At 48.4% G+C, this 21,520-nt stretch overlaps 1 protein-coding gene across 5 annotated transcripts in view; it reads left to right on the top strand.

Annotated features, from left to right (window-relative positions):
• The window catches only part of LPIN1 (lipin 1), a 69,470-nt gene that overhangs the window by 14,649 nt on the left and 33,301 nt on the right, over positions 1-21,520 (top strand). For 2 of the 5 annotated variants that reach the window (XM_079941476.1, XM_079941475.1), the window contains exons 2-12: positions 1,145-1,345; positions 2,075-2,170; positions 5,456-5,754; positions 8,351-8,476; positions 10,629-10,736; positions 14,156-14,285; positions 15,631-15,946; positions 17,033-17,126; positions 17,789-17,979; positions 19,008-19,101; positions 19,882-19,951. In XM_079941476.1, coding sequence (XP_079797602.1) covers positions 1,154-1,345; positions 2,075-2,170; positions 5,456-5,754; positions 8,351-8,476; positions 10,629-10,736; positions 14,156-14,285; positions 15,631-15,946; positions 17,033-17,126; positions 17,789-17,979; positions 19,008-19,101; positions 19,882-19,951 — 1,716 coding nt within the window. In that variant the 5' untranslated portion in view covers positions 1,145-1,153. The remainder of the gene's footprint in view (positions 1-1,144; positions 1,346-2,074; positions 2,171-5,455; positions 5,755-8,350; positions 8,477-10,628; positions 10,737-14,155; positions 14,286-15,630; positions 15,947-17,032; positions 17,127-17,788; positions 17,980-19,007; positions 19,102-19,881; positions 19,952-21,520) is intronic. The other 3 variants (XM_079941479.1, XM_079941478.1, XM_079941477.1) reach the window with 2 other exon arrangements.

The raw sequence follows: 21,520 nt of genomic DNA, 5'->3' as shown, positions 1-21,520 counted from the left end.
TTGCCCTGTGCCCCAGCGTCTCCCGGATTGGCGCTCTGCCTCGTTTCTTCCGTCACTGCCGCCTTTCAGGCTGGCGTCCTGTCTTGCCGGCACCATCACCAGAAGCCACAGGTTGGTCTTCCTGCCTTCAGTGTCTTTTCTTGGCCGCCTTCTCTACGTTTTTACCACAGTGCTCTATCTAAATCCCGATCGCATCCCAATCTTGTGGTTCCCGAGTCCCCGACGACTTCAGTTGCTACAAAGCATCTTCCGAGTCTCCTGGCAGGTGTCGGCTCTCGTCCTCCCCCTGCGCGTTCTCTGCCGCAGGCGCCACCCCCTCTGTGCCTGTGCGCACACCTGTCTGTCTGCGGCGGCCTGTCCACCTTCCTCTCCCGGGGAGCATCCCAGCCCTGCTCCCCACCCATCGACTGTCGGCTCCTCTGGGATGGCTCTCCTCTTTCCCTGGACGTAAGTCCCTCAGCGTCTCCTTAAGTCCAAGCAGACACGACCACGCGGACGTGTGTTCTCCTTCTCTCTCCTTCACGAGCCCGAGTCCCTCCGGGGGACGGGGTCCGCATCTTTTTAATCTGTGTTCCCGGCGCCAGGCCCCTCGTGGAGGGGAGGCCCTGGATGTTTGCTGAGTGGACTTCGGTTGATCGGCTGGGCAGACAGACCGAAGCCCAGCGCAAGTGTCCCTCGAGATGTGAGAGCATCAGGCGGGCAGAGAAGGACCAGGGTGGAAACTGTTCAAAACAAAAGTCACTTATTTTTTCCTTCTCGAGTAAAAACAGTCATTTTTTTCTACCAGCGTTATTAAGCGCCTACTCTTTTTGGCGTGGTGGGGAGTATGAAGAGGTCTCAAATACAGCCTCTTTTCCCGAGAGTCTGAAGAGTTGGTCTGTGAAACCTGCACATGATGAAAGAGCGAGCGCCACACGTGCTGTGGACTCAGAGAGGCAGAGCCCGGTGACGACGGAGATCAGGCCTCCTGGGGTGGCCGGGGCGTGGGGTGGGGAGCGCTGGGTGGGGCCCATTCCAGGGCAGCCAGATGCCCTGAGCTGGGTGTCTTTGCAGTCGGGCGTGCGGCGCGGGCACGTTCACCTTGACTGGCTCTGGAGCCTGCCCCGAGTTAATCGTTTGTGCACCTTGTGTCTCTGTCTCCTAGGCTCAAACCATGAATTACGTCGGGCAGCTGGCAGGCCAGGTGTTTGTCACCGTGAAGGAGCTCTACAAGGGGCTGAACCCTGCCACCCTGTCCGGATGCATTGACATCATCGTGGTCCGCCAGCCCAACGGGAACCTGCAGTGCTCCCCCTTCCACGTCCGCTTTGGGAAGATGGGGGTCCTGCGTTCCCGAGAGAAGGTGGTACGTGACCTGGGGGACGGGTTCTCCTTAGAGAAAAATCCTCGCACTTCTGCGGCCTTACGTATCCGGAACTCCTCGCGGACCCCGAGTTTCAGCTTTCCGTTGGAAAGGGCTGGTCCCTGAGTTGACAGTTACTCAGATTGTTCTGATCTCTATGTGTAAATTTCTCCAAGATTTAGTGGCATAAACCAACCGTTTATTAAGCTCCGGGGGTTCTGTGGGTCAGGAATTCACAGCAAGTGCCTCAGGCTGGCCCATCTCTGCTCTTTGCCGCCTGGGGCCTCAGCTGAAGCCTCAGGGCTGGGGGCTGGGACCCTGGGTAGATGCACTTGCTCACTCGGCTGGTGGCCCTTGGCTGGACTCTTAGCCGAGGCTGTCACCCAGACGCCTCCACGTGGGCTCCCCATGTGGCCTGGGCTTCCTCACACCATGGCGGCTGGCTGCAAGGGAGGGAGCCGGGCGGACTCTGCCTTCTTTTTCTGGTCCAGCCTCGGAAGCCACGTGGCCTTACTTGTGTTGTGCTCTCTCCCTGGGGCAATCACAAGCTTGCATGGCCCCAGGATGGTGGTGGGGGGGGGGGAGTAGACTCCGTTTCTTGACCGGAGTGACCAGCGGAGGTTTGGAATTGTGAGATATCTTGGGGACGTGTGTGACTGAAGCGTACGTAGAGACCTGGTCATTGCCCGTGAGGTTTCCTGTTGTGATGAAGAACATATGTTTTTCCTTCAGGTTGACATAGAAATCAATGGGGAAGCAGTGGATTTGCACATGAAATTGGGAGATAATGGAGAAGCATTTTTTGTTCAAGAGACTGATAACGATCAGGTAAGGGAGCCTGGGTGGTGAAGCTGTCTCCCGCATTTTGAGCTTTGAGCAGGGCTCATCTGGGAGCGTGTGTGGAGAGGTGATGCTGGGGCCGGCTGTGTGGGTGACGGAAGAGGAGAAAAGTGGCTGTTTACCTGTCCTGGGGATTTGAGCCACAGGGTAAGTGTGTGCTATGTCTACCCAAGACTCAGCCTGATGCGTTCGCTCCCTGGTTCCAGGGAGACAGAGGAGTTGAATGACACTGGCCTGAAACCATCATCCAAAAGCATGCAAGTTACACTCGCGTGTCAAATCTCAGACGGCTGAAATGTTCTAGTTTTTGTTTAGTGAGTGACTCAATGACATTACTTTTTTACTATGAGAAAATGTTTAACAGCTCTGTGGAGACATCATTCTCACACCATGGGCTTCAGCCATCTCACGTGCGCAGCTCTGTGGTTTTTAGTGTTTTCACGGATACATGCAAGTCATCCCCGCAGTCAGTTTTAGAACATCTTCGTCGCCCCAGAAATAGACTCTGTACCCTTTAGCTACCCCTCCCCTATCCCTGAAGCCCTAACTCCCCACCACCCCGAGCCCTGAGCAACCACTAATCAAACTTTCTGTCTCTATAGATTTCCCTAATCTGAACTTCCACCTGAATAGAATCACATTGTTTGTGGTCTTTTGTGCCTGACTTTCGTGTAGCCTAATGTTTTCAAGATTCATCCGTGTTCTGGCTGTGTCAGTACTTCATTCCATTGTATGGCCGAATGATAGTCCACTGCATCTGTTTACCACATTTCGTTTATCTTTTCACATGTTGGTGGACCCTTGGGTTTGTGTTCCACCTTTTGGCCGTTGTGAATAACGCTGTGTACAAGTTTCCGTATAGACACATGCTTTCATCTTGAGGGGTATATACCTGGGAGCGGAATTGCCGGGTCATATGTAACACTGAATTTACCGCTGAGGAACTGCCAGGCTGTTGTCCGAAGCTGCTGCCCCATTTTACATTCCCACCAGCAGTGCACGAGGGTTCCGATTTGTCTATACCCTCGTCAATACTTGCTCTTTGACTTGGTGATTCTAGCCATCCTGGTGGGTGTGAGGTGGTATCCCATCATGGTGTTGATTTGCGTTTCCCTAATGACTCATGATGTTGAGCATCTTTTCATGTGCTTATTGGCCATTTGCATGTATTCTTTGGAGAAGTGTCTATTCAGATCCTTGGATCGTTTTTTTATTGGGTTATTTGTCTTTTTATCCTTGAGTTATAAGAGTTCATTATATATTCTAGATACGAGTCCCTTATCAGGTAGACGATTTGTAAGTATTTTCTTGCATTGCGTGAGCTGTGTTTTCACTTTCTTGATGTTGTCCTTTGAAACACACAGGCTTTAAATTTATCTGTTTTTTTCTCTTTGTGGCTCGTGCTTTTGTTGTCACAGGTAAGAATCCTTGGCCGAGTTCCAAGTCATGAAGGTTTACCCCCATGTCTTCTTCTAAGACAAACCGTTTGTTTTTACTCTTTCATTCACTGGGAAAGCCACTTTGAAGGGATCTGATGTAGAGATTCCTCAATAAAAACCACTTGAGCTAGTTCCTTTATGAGAAGATAGCCTTTCTAGAGGAACGGCTGTAAATAGCTCCAGGCTCTAAAATGAATGCCCATAGTTTCAATTTCAGGACAAAAACATCCCAGGCTCTGCTTCCTTCTGGTCTTCCCAGAGGTGCCAGGGTCTCTCCCAGCCTCAGCCTTCCCGCTCACATGTGGATCTCATACGTGTAGCACATTGTCTGATGCTCTGTAACCCGCTTTATTTGTTTAATTATTTATCTTTTGGCCATGCCGCAGCCTGCGGGATTTAGTTCCCTGACCAGGGATCGAACCTGAGCCCCCTGCAGTGGAAGTGTGGAGTCTTAACCACTGGACCGCCAGGGAAGTCCCTCTCTAAGCTACTTTAAACGATCAGCAGCATGCTTGTTAATCCCCCCTCTCTTTTGTATATATTCTTTACTTCTTTTTTTCCCTAGATTTTCTTTCAAACTAGTTTATTTAGGGGTTCCATCGTCTCTCCTCAATACATTTTATGAATTTCTCATATGCTTCTTCACTCACTAGTTCACCTAGTTCCGGGTGTCATCTCGATCAGCCAACCATCTTCGTAACAAGATTTATTGACAAGTCCTGGATTTTCTGATAGAGCTTCATTAATTTCATTTACTTCTCCTGATAGAGGAGAATAGAGTTCACGAGCAGCTTTCACGCTTTCCAAAGCACCAAACTCCTCTTGTTTGTTCAGTTCTGTTGCAACTTCGGGCAGACGACAGTACACAACATCTCCCAAAGCTTCCTGTGTAAAACTGCTGATTCCCACTGTTCCAATACCGTTTTCTGTTGTTATCCATTCATGTTTGTCTGTGAATTTTTGCATATGTGTCAGGCTGTATGTACAGTAGTTACGTTGTTCCCTTTTATCTGACAACGCCGTAAGGTCGGGATTATCACTTCCATTTTTCTGATGAGGGAGACAGACTCAGAAGTTAAGTGACTCTGCCCAAGATCACATAGCACATCAGAGGTGGAACCCTATTTTTTACTACCTGTTACCAGGTTTCTGATAAGAAATGAGTCATTTGATAATAAAATGATGGCTATAGTTTTTTAAAAAACTGGTGAATCATTATAAAACAACTATTAAATTGACAGGCGGTGGAGGTTTTTTTTTTTGGTTGTTGTTATTTTTGTTTTCTTGTAGAGAAGAGGGTCAGTACCTAATCACTTGACAGCTGCATACCTAGGTGTGCTCTGGTGCAGGTGGGCACTTGGGGCACGGTGTGGGGACACTGTCAGATGTTTTCTTTAAAAATTATTATTATCCTAATTCAGTGCATGTTAAAAACACACACACACATTCTCTCTTACACACACACACAGACACGAGTGCAAAACAGAGTCCTGTTCCCAGGGTAATGTAATGACTCCAAGCCCATTTTTCGTCTTTACCCTGGAAATTTCAGACCAAGTGGAATTTTGGTAGCCTGAAATAACTGATAATTACCTCACTTTGTTATAATTACGAAAACGCAGGATTCAGTACAAAATGGCAGTTAGCGACTTGTCGACTTTATGACCAGCTGTCAAATTCGGCAGCCGCGTCTGCAGATCGCCGTGACGCCCTGTGCTCCCCACTGCCCCCCGTGCCTGGGCCCCGGAATGAGCACTGGTGGGTCGTCGGCACCACCGGCTCCTTAAACCCCAACTAACGACGCTCCTTCTCGGAAATGTGTTCTGTCTTTCAGGAGGTGATCCCCGTGCACCTGGCCACCTCCCCAATCCTGTCGGAAGGAGCCTCGAGGATGGAGTCCCAGCTGAGGAGGAGCTCCGTAGATTGGATGAGAAGCCTGGACCCCAACACGTCAGTGCAGGTCTTACCTCCCAGCGAGACCCCTTCAAGTGGCTCTTTAGTGAAGAAGCGAAGGAAGAGGAGGAGGAAGTTGCAGCTGGACAGCCTGAAGCGGGACGACAACACGAACACGTCCGAGGATGAAGACATGTTCCCCATAGAGATGAGCTCGGACGAGCTGCAGGACAGCAGTAGGTACGTGTGGGTGAAAGGCAGGGCCTCAGCTAGAACTGGGTGAATTCATTGTTTAGGATGATCCTTTTATTTATTTATTTATTTTTAAATTGACGTATAGTTGATTTATAATGTTGCGTTAGTTTCAGGTGTACAGGAGTGAATCGGTTTTTTTAATATATACATATATATATGTATATATCTGTTCTTTTTCAGATTCTTTTCCCTTATAAGTTATTACAGAATATTGACTAGAGTTCCCTGTGCTCTACAGTAGGTCCTTGTGGTTTATCTATTTTGTATATACTAGTGTGTATCTGTTAATCCCAAACTGCTAATTTATCCCTCCCCCCTTTTCCCTTTGGTAACTGTAAGTTTGTTTTCTATGTCTGTGGGTCTATTTCATTTGTATCTTTTTTTTTTTCGATTGCACATATAAGTGATATGGTACGATATTTGTCTTTCTCTGTCTAGCTTACTTCACTTAGTATGATGATCTCTAGGTCCATTCATGTTGCTGCAAATGGCATTGTTTCATTCTTTTTGATGGCTGAGTGATATTCCATTATGTATATATACACCACATCTTCTTTATCCATTCATCTGCTGATGGACATTTAGGTTGCTTCCATGTCTTGGCTGTTGTGAATAGTGCTGCTATGAACATTGGGGTGCAGGTGTCTTTTCGAATTGTGGTTTTCTCCATATATTGGCCCAGCAGTGGGATTGCAGTAGGATTATTCTTATAAACTTTTCTTCCCCCAGAATTTCTTACTCTTCTGTTAATGCATCTGAGACTGAATTTTGGAATCCTACAGGCCCGATTCTAAAGTTGCATAAAGATGGGATGTAGCTTGTGACAGAGAGACGATTGGTAACATCCTTGGTGATAACTCCAGCTTTCCAGATCAGAACCAAGAAACAGGAGCTCAGCAAGTGAATACTTCATGCATGAAACCGTTGTTTCAGAACCCGCTTATTCCTATTTGAGCACCACCTGTGAGCCCGGTAGTTGGGCTGATGGATAGCTGGAGGCCAATCTGTTATAGACTTAGGGCCACAGGTGAATGTAGAACATGACCGGTTTCTCCACAAGCAGACTTTTCAATTTTGATGAGGCCCAAAGTTGAAGGGACACCTGTTGTTTTTTTTTCTTTGCTTTTAATAGTGTGGCAGAATGCTGTTTCTGGGTATTACTATTTTGGTGAAAAATGCCATTTTTAAAAGGCAAAACATTTGTAAAGAATATTTGATGTTTCATATTTTTATGTAATTCAGTGTAATTTTTGCTCATTGTTTTTGTGTCTTGTTAACACAAAAGGGAGAAGGATGGGTAACTGAATCGCTTTGCTGTACACTTGAAGCTAACATAACCTTGTAAATTAACTATACTTCAATTAAAAAAAAAAAAGGGAGAAGGACCATCAGGGTTAAGCTCTGCTTTGTTATTTAGAATAGAATTTTTTTTTTTTTTCCTGGCTGAAAATAAAGGCACATTGGCAACGTCGATTTTCCTAACTGTGGCCTCTGATCTGCTGTGGGCTCAGAAGCTGGGTGGTTGGGTTCATTACAGTCGCCTTCCCTGCATGGCTTTTAGTTCCAGAACTTAGTGTTAGGTATTTCAGATAACATCCAAACATAGAGACCAGTGGCCTCTGCGTGAGTGAAATAGTGAATCCTATTTCGTTGAGCATGCTATACCTGAAACGAAGTAGATTTGCAACCATTTCATAATGATAAGACTACGACTGGTTGTGACATTTATTTAATTCTGCTGGACGAAACATTATCTGTGTACGGCCATCCAGGGATTTGGTAGCTCACTCGTACATGGCAAGAGTTTTATTAACCCTCTGGGTACAGTTTTGGGCCCAATCTACCTCTCAGGCTTTTGAGACGTGAAATGTGAAAGACAACTCCGTAGGCCCTACCGTGTAAGCAAGAAGCAGTGTGGTCATCAAGCCCATGTCTAAATCCCAATTCTTGAACAAAATCACTTAACATGTATAATTCAGCCAAAGCATGAGCACACAAAACATTTCTCTGAGTCACTTTTGTCCTGTCCATTCCTGTCCTGGAATGTGCCTGGAATATGCCTGGGTAGTTTATTTATTTTATTTTTTTAAGTCTTATTTATTTATTAATTTTTGGCTGTATTGGGTCTTCGTTGCTACATGAGGGCTTTCTCTAGTTGCGGCAAGCAGGGGCTACTCTTCGTTGCGGCGCATGGGGTTTTCATGGAGGTGGCTTTTCTTATTGCAGAGCACAGGCTCTAGGCGCATGGGCTTCAGTAGTTGTGGCACATGGGCTCAGTAGTTATGGCTCGCGGGCTGTAGAGCGCAGGCTCAGTAGTTGTGGTGCGTGGGCTTAGTCGCTCTGCGACATGTGGGATCTTCCCGGACCAGGGCTCGAACTCACGTCCCCTGCATTGGCAGGCGGATTCTTAACCACTGTGCCACCAGGGATGTCCCGCCGGGGTGGTTTAAAAGGAGATCATGTTAATCTATGAAGTATTAGCGATAATCAAGGAAAAAATGGAAACTTGCCTTTATTATGAATCTATCACTAATAATTCTTTGACTTTGATTTTTTTTTTTTTTTTTTTTTTGGTCTCCAGAACTCTTTCTAATGATATACCTCCATTCCAAGGAGATATCCCTAAGGAAAACCTTTCCCCAGTCATGACTTACCTTCAGTCAGCATCTTACCCGAATTCCGACAGAGAGTGGTCACCTAGTGCCAGGTGAGTGGCTGGTGTGTGTACGTGTGTGTTCACCTGTCCTGGTCCAGAGGATTCCAAGTCAGTTACAGGAAACATGTTTAATAAAATGGTGAAATCTAAGTAAAAAATGAAACAAATTAGGACTGGAAAAAACACAGTTTAGAGTAAGAGGTACAGATCAGGATTAAAACCAGAGAATGTGCAGATCATAAACTTCTATCTAATAGCAAAATGGAACTACAGATACGGCTCTTAGCTTCCCCAGGAGACGCTGAAAGGCCAACCACTTGTTAAGTTACATAAAGCTAATTGTCAGCAGCAGCAGACAGGTGACAGAGCCTTTCTGGATACTGAGCCCTGAAGTGGGATTCAAGAGCAAAGAGATTGCTTCGGGGGCCCCTGCGGTCCTTCGGGGCTGTGAGAATGAGGCCTTCTTCCCTTGCTGCGTTTACGAATATTGGTTTCCCTGAAATGAGCTCTCAAGGGGCCCTAGACTTCCTGTATCAACTTGGAGAACCAGAGCTGCTCGGTGTGCGGGGAAGACTCTAAAGCCTTGAAGGCTGTGAAACCTGTGAGGATACGTGAGCCCTTCTGAGCAGTTTTCAGGACTGGGGAGGGGACAGAACTGAAGCGTGCCTTCTCAGCAGGGATACTGTCACCCCTGTCGGGACACAACTTGGTTCTGGGGTGGCAAAAAAATCTTAGATATTATAATAGTGTGTAGCCTTCAGAGGGCCACAGTACATGAGCAGATGCATGGTGTATCCATGGCGTTACAGTTTCATGGTGGAGGGAGGGCTATTGGGAAAAAAAAGGTCCCGGAGGTGTGGCGAGAATAGAAAAGAGGTTAGGAAGCACTGATCTAAGTGACAGCGACATCCTCAGGTTACTTGTGCCTCTAACGTGTTAGGTTTGCTTCTGGTCTAAAGGGGAGGTTTCGGAGCCCCTAAGCCCTGGCATGTGCTGCAGGGCTTTCCACCTGAAGCCAGGCTCACATAGACGCCACTCCCGGTCCCAGTTTGACCCGAGTAATCTCATTAGTGAGATGGCACGGTCAGCGCTGTGTGCTGAAGTTGAGGTTGGAGAAAAATGGATGCATCACATGCCTGGTTTCTAGCCGGGACCGTGACAGTGAATGTGGGGCTGGGGGCCTGTGGGGTCCCCTCATGGGGGTCTGTCTGTCCTCAGGCCAGCCCTGTCCAGTGGAAACATAATGCTAGCTACATACGTAATTGAAAATTTTCTAGTAACCATCCTTAAAAAATGAAAAGAAACTGATGAAATTAATTTTGATGATCTATTTCAATGACCTGGTATATCCAAAATATTTTCATTTCAGGTAATCAGTTTTTTAAAACATTATGAGCTGTTTCAATTCTCATTTTCATAAGCCTTGGAGTCGTGTATCTCATATATACAGAACATCTCAGTGTGGACCAGTCACATTTCAAATGCTCAGTAGCCACATGCAGCCCGTGGCTATCATATTGGACAGTGCAGGTGTAAGACCTTTCTAGAACCTTGTACGTTCTCTCCCTAGACCTGTGGAGTTAAACCCTGAGGGAAAAAACACAGTACTTATAGGAAGAAAATGACGTGGAATATTTAGAAACCACTAATAGGTAGAAAAATCTGTTCAAACACTCTAATTTTAAGCATTTTAAACAAATGTTTTAAACACAATCCTGAATATGTTTCTCTGTCTTTCATGTTTGGCTCTGTGAATCTAGAAGAATGACCACGTCAGATTAAGTGATCTGGCCACTGTTAAATGCAATTACAAGTTAGGATAAATAGATACATTTCCATACTTGGGTTTATGTGTTTTCTTTTAAGAGACAGTTACCAGCCCAAATTATCCAGCCTTTTGGATTAAGTCATTTGATTAGGCACTAAATTCTGACCCAAGAAAAGCAAGCGTTTATGGGCATATGGTTGAAATAGAAAGTGAAATGGGTGTCTTGGCAGTGTCCTGCTTCTGTGGTTCAGAAGATTCATGTTGATTTCTTAGTGATTTCAACATGTGATCCTCTGCTATTGTTGGATGCCCAAGTACCTTCACTTTCTTAAAGATGTTAGCGTGGAGAGTAGCCAAATAATTGATAAGAAATTTTGTTTAATTGAATTGACCTGTGATTTCTCTCTCCTTTAATGTGGATCACGTGGCATCCAGTAGCCTGACAGATTGCAGGGGGAGCCCCCCTCGTCTGGCAGCTGCGGCTGAGGGCGGTCTTTCTAGTTCTTGCCCTCCACAGTCTTCCCACTTCCACGCTTCGGAAAGGTAGATGGGTGATCTTCCCACCGTGGATGTCTTTGATAATAAAAACTTTGATCTAACTCTTAGAACTGTGTGTTGCCATTAACCAAATTACTTACGTGGAAAATACATATAGATTCTATGAAGTGAAAGTGTAGATTTAACTCTTACCAATCTATTTTACCAACTAACCAAATCACTTATGAAGAAAATACGTATAGATTATTACTTTTCCTTTCATTTTAAGCATTTGTCGATGGTTAGATTTTTTTTTTTTTTAAGTACTAAATTTAACTCTCTGGAAATTAGGGTCACGCATATAATTCTTTCTAATTTTGTGAAGTGCTTTGAAAAATACAACAGTGCATTGAAAATTGGGAATATGATCTCTGTTTTGTGTCTGGGGTTGTTCAACAAATAAGTTTACGAGACTTTTTTAAGATGTTGCTTAAGCATAAGGAGAGTTATTATTATAACTCACTAAATAGCTTATGGACCTTCCGGGACATCCCTGGCGGTCCAGTGGTTAAGACTTCACCTTCCAAGGCAGGGGGTATGGGTTCAGTTCCTGGTCGGGGAGCTAAGATCCCACGCACTTCACGGCCAGAAAACCAAAACATAAAACAGAAGCAATATTGTGACAAATTCAGTAAAGATTTTAAAATGGTCTACATCAAAAAAAAAAAAATTCCTAAAAAAAATAGCTTATAGACTTTCTGCGTAATATAATCAGATATTTCCACAGCATTTGTAGCATAGAATTTTGGAGAATAGCATAGGATGGACTTGAAGGTTTGGGATCCTAGGTTAGAGTCTTCATCTGAGGCAGAGGGCTTAGATTCCTGCCTCCATTCCCTCAACATTGCCCACGCTTTGACCTGCCTGCTTTGTAGACTTACAGGGTTTTCTTTAGAAACCTGAACAGAGAAGCTGTGATTAACGTCTACCTGGGAAACTGTTTTTCTTTTTGATTCAAGAACCCAATCTCGGGACGTACTTCACTCACAGCTTACTGTGCAGAAGAAAGGCCACTTTCAAATGAGGTCAGCTAAGTTGTGAGCAGTTATAACGGATGTCCCTGATTGGGATTTCAGGAAAAATGCTGAAAACTATTATGGCTAATAAATGCATTCGTTATGAAAATCAATCAGTGACCTTGAAGCTTACTTTTTTGAACAACCCTTATCTTAAAAGTCTAATATTTGGTAATCGTATTAGAAATTTTGGAACCATCTTTCTCATCGATCACAGTCAGCATTGGGAGTCTTTTTCCTAATTCATCTTCTGTCTATCTGAATTCTCTCAACAAGGGCGCCGACTGTGCTCACGTATTTGGGTGCAGCATCCTTCCGAGAGGCTGGTGCGGCCTGGGGGCCAGCGTTTACTGTAGTGGCACAGTGAACGTGACAGGTGGCACGTCTGGCTTATGGCTCACACAGGGCTGGGTCCTTTGTGAATATGAATTTGCCCACCTGCATGCCTCTATGGAAACCGTATGGCTTGTAACTTTTATCACAGGATCAGAATGTTAGGGATTCTGGAGTTGAGCGGAGTGACAGAGCGCCGTGTTCAGCGTGTGCATTCTTCTAGAGTGGGTTTGGTAAACTACAGCCCGTGGCCCCAGTCCGGCCCACCCTCTGTTTCTGTAGAGTTTTACGGGGCACAGCCAGTTTGTCCATATGTCGTCTGCGGCTGCCTTTGCACCGCGCGGGCAGAATTGAGTAGTTGCTGCCAAGATCCCATAACCCACAAAGCTTGGAATTCTTGCTACCTGGCGTCTTAGAGAAAACGTTTGCCAACACCTGTCTCCAGAGCAGGCCCAGTCTAAAGGGCTTGACTTCATTTTGTGCGGTGGGTAAGACGATGTATTGTTCCAAAGAATTTATAACGAAATATAAATAAATTGTGTTCTTTTCAAACAAATGATTTGAGGTTTGGGTGCAGCGCCGATGAGGGCGGGAAGCCAGTTACGATGGATTTTCCCCCGTGACGCCTCTGGAGAAAGAATGACCCAGGTCACAGTTGTCGGCACAAAGGCCCCTCGCTGGAGGCCACAGCGCTCCATTTGCGCATGTCACTGATGCTGAACGTGTAATTCTGGACACTTAGGTGCCAGAAAAGCACTGACCGTTTGGAGAAAAGCAGCCTTAGGAAACTAGAGGAAGCAAGACAGATCGGAGGTGATGAACGCTTCACCTCTCAGATGTCTGGAGGGCCCAGCGTTCCTTCTCCGGGGACTCCTTCCTTGTGGGCACGAGCGCGTGTGTGTGTATATGTGTGTGTGCACGCGTGCATGCACGCTCATGCGTGTAGAGGTGTCCCATCGTTTACACGCCCACGGTATGCTATCTCAGGGTCCTCCTCTATGCAGACTGGCCAAGCGGAGCCCGAGGGCTGCCACGTGCCGTTGACATGGGTGGAGGGCACCGGGTGCCGAGGGAGGAGGAACCAGCCAGCGTCCCCCTCAGTATGAAACGATGGCGAGAAGCAGCATTTAGTCTGTTTGTCCGAATGGCTGGACTAAAGAGACCCAGGAGCAGTTTAGCCATTCAGGGTCCCTGTTTGTCTGAAACATGGCTGTGTGTCCTCCACGGGCTCTCCTTGTCCTGGCAGGAAAGTTCTGTTCCCTTGGAGCTGACATCTAACTCGAGCAGATAAATGAAACCAAGCACGTGGATGAGAGGTGACTTAGGGGAGACTGTGTGAGGTCTGTGAGAGAAGGTGCAAAAGGAAAATTACAGGGGCTTGCTTTCTCACATCATTTAAAACTGTCATCTTAGAGGAAACGGTGCAGGAGACGGAAGACCAGAGATAATTAAATGGGTCCTTCTCCTCCGGTTGTTGCTTAGAAGGCTGTGAGAACTCTGTAGATAAGGTGATGGTTTCTGTGCTTGGACAGAGGTATGACGGCTCAGGGCTCAGGAATGAAAATGTAGAAAGCGCAGAGAGGCAAACCCAAGTTACAGCCACGTAAAAGCTGGTCTGAGAATTAAGCATCATGATGTGTTGTTGCAGGAAGAGCTTAGCAAATAGGAATCTTTGAAGTATTCTTGGAAGAGATAATATTTTGCAAAATCTCAGCTTGGAGGTCCCTGCCACGTTAGTGAGTTATTTGTGGTAAAGTTGGCCCATGATCAGTTTCCCGTTCCATCTCTCTTTTTTCCAACTTGCCCTTTTAAATGCTCCTTCTTTTCATCCTTACTTACTTGGAATTTGGCGGCAGGTTGGGACAGGGCTATGCAAATTGGGAGCACCTTCCCCCTTGGCGCGTGTTCTGTCGACCCCTGGTGGCCACAGAGGGGATAGTCATGAAGCCGTGGACATAAGGCAGTGGCGGGTTGGGTGCATTTTTCTGGGCTCTCCTGAACCCTAGAATTCTGGGCCAAAAACAAGTTTTAAATGTTTCCCTTCCCACTTTAATCATGCATTTGTGTTTTCTTAAGTCCTTCAGTTTCCCGACCTTCAACACCTAAAAGTGATTCGGAATTGGTCAGCAAGTCTGTGGACAGGACAATGCAAAAGGATAATCTAGAAATGCTCTGGCTTTGGGGAGAATTGCCCCAAGCCGCAAAGGTAAGTTCCCCCCCGCCCGCCGCCTGCTCAATTCTGCTACGCACCGAAGGTAGTTGGGAAAAACATGTAATGGGCACAGTTCTTTCTTTCAAGAAATTTTATTTCATATTCCAATGTGTTACAAGAACCTTGAATTATATTATTATATCGCAAGCTGGGGCTTTTTTTAAAAAAAAATAATAATATTGTAAGATCCTTGGAAGATGCTACGGCCTCTTGTATCCCCAGTAAGTCTTTGTGATATGAATAAATGAATGAGTGAGTGAGTGAAGATGGAAAGCATTTCTATTATGACTCAAGAAGGGCAGCTCTTTGGAGACTAGGTCTGTTGCGGCTGGAGTTGGGGGTTAATTCGCTTTCTAGGTTATTTAACTTTCACGGAAAATGATGACTTCTCTGCCCACAAGTGGTAGTGCTGACCCAGCCAACCATCTTTACAAATTCACGTCGTTTGTTGCTGGAGAAACGGCACGAAAGTGCAAACCCATCACTTCTTCTGGCAAAACAGTTCCGGCCACAGATCCGCTGTTGCATTGTTTCCATTTGTGTTCGAAGCTGTGGGATCAGATACAGAAATGCATACCCTCTCCCCACTTTCTGGCCCACAAATGGCATTTCGGTTTCTGTTTGGATAAATCTTTTCCATAACTGGAAACTCCTTGGAGAGATAGAGACAGAAATGCTAATTTCCCACTCATGTGAACCAGCCACCAAGTCTGCCCTTGTTCATTCACGTTTTGGGGGGGTAGACTTCGTTGAAATACAACACACGGGCAGAGAAATACCCAGATCCTAAGTGCTGAGATCAGTAAATTTTCACACTGTGAACGTGTCCACGTGACTTGCACCCAGGCCAGGAAGTGGGGCTAAATCAGAACTTGGAAACCCTCCAACCCTTTGCAGTTACTGTTCCAACTGACCGCCCGCCCTCCCCCCTCAAACCCCCAGGATAAACCCAATCTTGACTCTAACAGCAGAGATTAGTTTTGCAAGATTCATCATGTTGTTGGGTGTAATCGTAATTCACTTGTTATTCTTATTACTGCAAACGCCCTGTGGTGTGAATACACTTCCCATCTTCCTGCTGGACGTTTGCGTTCTGTTGCTAATCTCACTCACTGCTCTTTGGTAGTTGATGTTTTCTGTGAAAGTTCATTCACTTTGGAAGTACTGTCCTTGGTTTCCAGACCTTTTGGCAGGTACGGAATCACCAGGTGACTTCCGAGGCTTCACCGTGTCCTGCCAAGTGTGGGCATGGCTCTGGAGATCCTTGCCTGCCCGGTTGTTCTTCGGTGACTCAGTTTCTCTCTGACCTTCTCTCTCCCTCCCTGCCCCTTTGATCTAGTCATCTGCACACAAGATGAAAGAGTCCAGCCCGCTGAACAGTAGAGAAGTCTGTGATGAGATGCACTTTCAAGCCATCCACAGTGAATCTTCAGACGCGTTTAGTGACCAGTCACCGACACTGGCTGGGGCGTCTCCCGTGCAGCCGCTGTTGGAGCAGAACAAGCCGCAGACGGAGGTTGAGTTCGCGAACGAAGAAGATGTTGAGGCCTTAGGAGCTGCAGCGCCCCCGTTGCCTACGATCGAAGAGTCCAAAGCCCTCTCCGCCAGTGCTGCCCCCACAGCCAGCAAGACGGATTCGCCTTCTAGGAAAAAGGGTGAGAATGCCGGCGCTTCCCAGCTCCCTCCTGCGAACCTGGGGCTCGGCAAACTACAGCTTCTTCCCCCCAAAGTTCGGGGTGCTTCAGAGTGGAAACAGGACATCTCTCCTGTTCGGTCCGTACCCTTTTGCTGAATATGTGAGTTCTCAGAATGTAGTCATAGAAAATCCGGCCTGAAGGAGGCCTCGGGGATGGTGTGGTGAGCCCCGCCCTGTGCAGGTCAGGGGTGCTGGGGTCCAGCACACTCTGGGACTGCACAAGACGCTGATGACTAAGCTAATCTGTGCCCCCTCTCCCCTTGCCCCTAGTTTCTCTCTAGTGCATTATCCTGTTTTAATTTCTGCGTACTGTGTGTCACTATTTCAAATGATCCTTTGTTTCTTTTTTTGCCTGACTTCCCTACTAGAACATATGTGCTCTACAAGGTCAAGAATCTTTTTGGTCTGTTTACCTGTTTCCGTGGTACTTAGAATAGTGGTTGGCACGTAGTGGGGGCTCCTTACATATAGCTGAATGGCCACCTGGTTGCCTGTCTGGAGGAATGACGTTAAGCCTGTCTGTTAGCCGTGTGGCTTTGTGCAGTGTTCTAGGTTTGTATGAACCAGTGACGTAATTCTCCAGCAGAAGTAAACTGGAAGGCTGCAGTCATGGTGCCCAGGGGCCGATGGTACCCTCATTAGGGTACTGTGCTTCAGAGTCTTGATGGGGAAGTGCTTAACGAAAGCGTTATTGTTTAGTAATAATAATAACAACAAAACCCATGCCATTAATACCAATAATAATAACAATAGTAATCGTGTCAGTATATTGAGTGCTTAGTACTCTTCAGGTCCTTCCCAGCTGGGGAGCTGAGGCTCAGCGAAGTTAGGCCACCGGCCCAGGCCACACGGCTGGTGAGGGTGGGAGCCGCATGCGAACCTGGGCCGTCGGCCTCGGTGGCGACGCTGTGCCGCTGGCTTCTAGCTCTTGGGTTTCTTGCAGCATCTGCACACTGTGCTCAAGTCCCCTTTCTGGAGATGCTCAGAAGTCCATGAGGTTGTCTCTGGAGAACGGTGCTCTGATCTGACCCCTTTGCTGTTTTAGACAAACGGAGCAGACACCTTGGTGCCGACGGCGTCTACCTGGATGACCTCACAGACATGGATCCTGAAGTCGCTGCCCTGTATTTTCCCAAAAAGTAACCATCCTTTTTATTCTTCGTATCAGTTTCTGTAATCTGAATATTAATCCGGGAGTCCGCCTTTTCCTTACATTTGATTAGAAAGTGAGTGAGCAAAGGCCGCGGGAGGCTCACGGTTTACTGTGAGAAGAAACCAGTGAAAGCAGTGGACCCTCTGTGGAGATGAGAGTGGGTGGGCGTGTCCCCGGGTGGCACCTGAGCGGGAACGCAGGCACGAGGCCACCTCCCCGATGGCACCAGGGTGGTGTCGCAGTGGTCAGTGGCCCGCAGCCCGAATCAGTGGCCAAGAGCGGGCAGCTGTGTGGCCCTGTCCCTCCCCAGGGGAGAGTCCCCCGTGGCCATTGGGGGCCCATCTTCAGTTCTCCCGTGATCTGCAGGGAGGGCCAGATCCTCGGAGCATGTAGCAGAGGACTGTGGCCTCTTAGGACAGCGTGCTTTCTCTTCCGTCGGTTTCAGTGTGTCTGGGAGAGGGTGCAGGGAGACGTAGAGGCCAAAAATGACCGTCTTCCCTCCTGAGGTCGTTCACTGAGCTTGTCTGTCTTTGTCATGGTGCCTGAATGAAAGTCTGTCCTGGGATGAAATCATTGGCTCCTCTGATTGCCAGAGCCCCTTGCTACCCATGTGAGACCTCACAGCCCGTTCCACTCTTCTGCTTCCAGCGGAGACCCTTCTGGGCTCACAAAACACGCCAGCGACAACGGAGCCCGCTCAGCCAACCAGTCCCCGCAGTCCGTGGGCAGCTCTGGCGCTGACAGTGGCATGGAGAGCACCTCGGACAGCCTGAGGGACCTGCCGTCCATCGCCATCTCCCTGTGCGGCGGCCTCAGCGACAACAGGGAGATCACCAAAGGTACCGTCCCGGAGCCGGGCTTAAGCCAAGAGCTCCCCCTGGTGGCCGCTGTTGGGAACGGCTCGAAGCCTGGGCTCCTAGAATGCGTTCAGGTCACGGGCGATGTTCTCTGGCCCGGTTAGTGGAGCACACGTGACCCACTGTTGCTCAGGACCCGAATGTTGCTGCCTGGCAGTTGGCTGACCTCAGGGTTCTGTGGGTCACACGTGGCTCCAGGCGACAGCAAAGCCACTGGGGTCACGGGTCGTCAAGTGTGCTCGCAGAGCACAGCGTGTGCCCGTCCTGCAAGGGGTGTCCCAGGGCGGCAGCGTCAACACGGGGAAAACGCAGTACGTTGCAAGTGTGCAGAAGTGCCGGAGGAGGGAGGGATGTCTGAGCAAGTGCTGGGACACATCCCGGCTGCATCCGAAGGGGGCACCCACCCTACTTATAACAGTGGTGTCCCAGCATCTTACGCCAGTTATGTGGTGAGGTGGCCCTGAGACCCCCAGTCGATGCAGTCAGCCATTCCAGCTGATGATTCCTGGCCCTGGTGGCCCTGGGTGTTTCCCACCCCCAACCTGCCTTAGGCAGGTCACCGTGCTTTCATTGGTGACTTGTTCATCCTCACGACTACCGAGGGGGTAGGCGAGGTTCCTATTCCCACGTTACACGTGAGGGAACTGAGTCACACCAGTGACTGTGACTTAAACCCGGGTGGCCGGACCTTGAGCCCTGCTCCCCGGTCGTCTGCTTCTGCAGACACGTGTGTTTACCGTAGTCCCACGCGCCTGCTGCCGCGTAAGCGCGTGTGCACTGATTAAGGGTCAGCCTGCCCCCCATCCTCCGAACGCCCCACCTCCCTCCATTTATGTGCAGACACTGCCCCCAAAGTAACGGAAGCCCCCTTTGCAAATAGATTTTATAGGATTGTCTGCACAGTTGGAATGTATAAACTCTCAAAATACCTGTGAACGTGAGCGACTGAAAAACAGGCCTGGTTTTTGAACCAACTTTTCCTTATGTTTCCCCTGTGCTTGCTTTCGCAGATGCGTTTTTGGAACAGGCCGTGTCATATCAGCAGTTTGTGGACAACCCTGCCCTCATTGACGACCCCAACCTTGTGGTGAAGATCGGGAATAAGTAAGTGCCTCCCGAAAGTCATTGCAGCTGTCGTGTGATAATGCTTCAGCTTCAGTTTCTCAACCCTAGAGACCTGGACGATAGCTCTTGGAAATGTGTGAAATTAAGTCTCTGTTAAAAGTCTACTGCTGTCTCTTCACTCTCGGCAAAATGCTGTGTCACTCTTGGCAAAATGCTGTGTCACCATATAGCGAGAGCGTTGACATAACTGGATCCCGGGGCGTCTACACTCACCTGCATGAGATTTCATGATGGGAGGTGTGATGTCACAACCTTGGCCCGTGGGGCTCGGCCCGTATGATGCGCGGGTGTCGCACGATAGACTGTGAACACACCCCGTGAAAGCTTCGTTGTCTAGGGTCAAGGGGCGTGCACGTGTTTTTACAGACTGTTGGCAAACTTTTCTCTCCAAGAGGAAGCCATGGACGTTTACGTGTTAACTGAGGGCCCTAGTTTCCTTTTCCTTGAAAGGTGGCAAGAAACGCCCCAGCGCGTTGGTGGTTGATGCGCTGCGGGGCGAAGGCTGCTCTCAGCTGGCCTCTTGGTCGCCCGCCACGTCGTGCGTCGTGCCAGACAGCCGTGGCCGCTGTGGGTTTGATGGAGGAGGGGCTCCTGCAAGGGCAGGGCATGTGGGGGGGCTGGGCCGGGGTGCTGGCCACAGTCATGGGCTCTTTAAGGACCCAGCTAGGGTTCCAGAGCCTTCCATGACCGCTTCTCAGGACATGAGGTTTTCAGTCTGAGCCTTGGTCTTCTGACATCTTTTTTGTTGTTTTGTGTCAGGTACTATAACTGGACGACGGCGGCACCTCTGCTCCTGGCGATGCAGGCCTTCCAGAAACCTTTGCCAAAGGTGAGCTTTACCATGAGACAGAAAGGGACATGGAAAATGATGGCGAGATGAATATGGGGGGTTGGAACTTAGCTTTTAATTTAGAAACCACGAGGTGAATTACACTGTGCTGTTCGGAAGTCCAAGGGTGTAAACGTCAGGGTCTCTCTTGCACCTTGACTGTCCTTCCCCCGTCCTCGCAATCAAGGCAGTGCCGGTCTGAGCCCTGCCCCCTCCAGTCCCCTGTCCCCGCACCCGCCGTGCCAGGGACACAGGTGGAGGCAGAGCAGACGGGCCGACGTCTGAGCCCAAGGGAGATGAGGGGAGAAAGGGTGGGAGCAGGCAGCAGGGTTGGGCGCAGGGAAGCGCTGTACCAGGTGCCAGGTGTCACCTTCAGCATGAGGCGTCCCTCAGCCAGGAAGCGGATCTGGGGCCGATGGGCCGAGTAGGAGCAGGTGCGGGCTCTGGGCAGCTCGTAGCTGCACCTGAGCACAGGTGAGCGGCTGCAGGGAAGAGGCAGGGCGAGGGGCAGACGCACCGCCGCGGCCCCGCTGTGCCCGCATCCTCCCCCTGCCGGCTCCCTGGGCCTCGCCTGGGATTGACCGTTTTCCAGCGTTGAGTCTTTCTACCAGATGCTACGTTCTTTTTGCTGCAGAGGCCACGTCTCACGCTTGCCTCCCTCATGTGCTTAGCGAGCGCTTTGTGCTGCTGTGGATGTTGTGGTCTGTCGGAACTCTCATCTCTGAGGTTCCTGAAGGTCTAATCCGACTTCGTTGAGCCCCTGCTCGCTCCTTTGTGGTTGTGTGTGTGCGTGCTTTGGGATTGTGACCTCGTCCTTGGTGGTGCTTTATCTGTGAGTATCCTTTGTTGGACGGGGCCGAGGGCATGTTCTCCAGAGCGGGTTTTGTTTTGTCCTCGGCAGCTTCTGCGTAGCATCTGTGGCCCAGGACAGACTTGTATGTTACGTGTCTCAGCTCTGAACAGCTCAAAAAGAAGAAAGAACAATGCACTAGGTATTTAGTGATAAAGTTCACGGAAAAAGAAATGCCTCCTGAACTTAAAGAAATTAGTCTTTGTGGTAGGCGTTCTCAATCTTCCTACAGGTTGTCAGTAATTTTTTGCGTTCTGTTTTCAGTGTTTATCTAATACAGAATTTATCTTTATATGTAGAATTTTTCACCGTTTTCTTTTGTGGCTGCTGGGTTTTGTATCACACTTGGATATTTTGAGAGTCATGAGTGAGGTGTCAGGACCCAAATCAGTTTTTTTTTTTTCTCTTCAGCTGGTTATTGAATTAGGATATGCTTTGGTTGCAAGAAACAGAGTGACTACAAGTGCCTAAAATAATAGGGGTTTATTATCTGGCATAGTAAGAATGTTAGAGGTTGGTAGTTTCAGGCTTGATGAGTCTGGGTGAGCTTCTTTGATTTCCTTGGCTTCCCCTTTACGATCCCAAGATGACTGTTTTACCCATCATCTCGCATCCAAAATAGGAAGGATAGAGGCAGGCTTCTCACGTTTCATTGGCCACAACTTGGTCACATGACCACCTCCAAGCCAGTTGATGGCAACACGGTGGAATGGCCAGTC

The sequence above is a fragment of the Stenella coeruleoalba genome (genome assembly GCF_951394435.1).
Source record: "Stenella coeruleoalba genome assembly, chromosome: 13".
NCBI lineage: Eukaryota > Metazoa > Chordata > Mammalia > Artiodactyla > Delphinidae > Stenella > Stenella coeruleoalba.
Note: the sequence above shows the minus strand (reverse complement) of the source record. Positions and strands in the feature narration are given on the sequence as shown.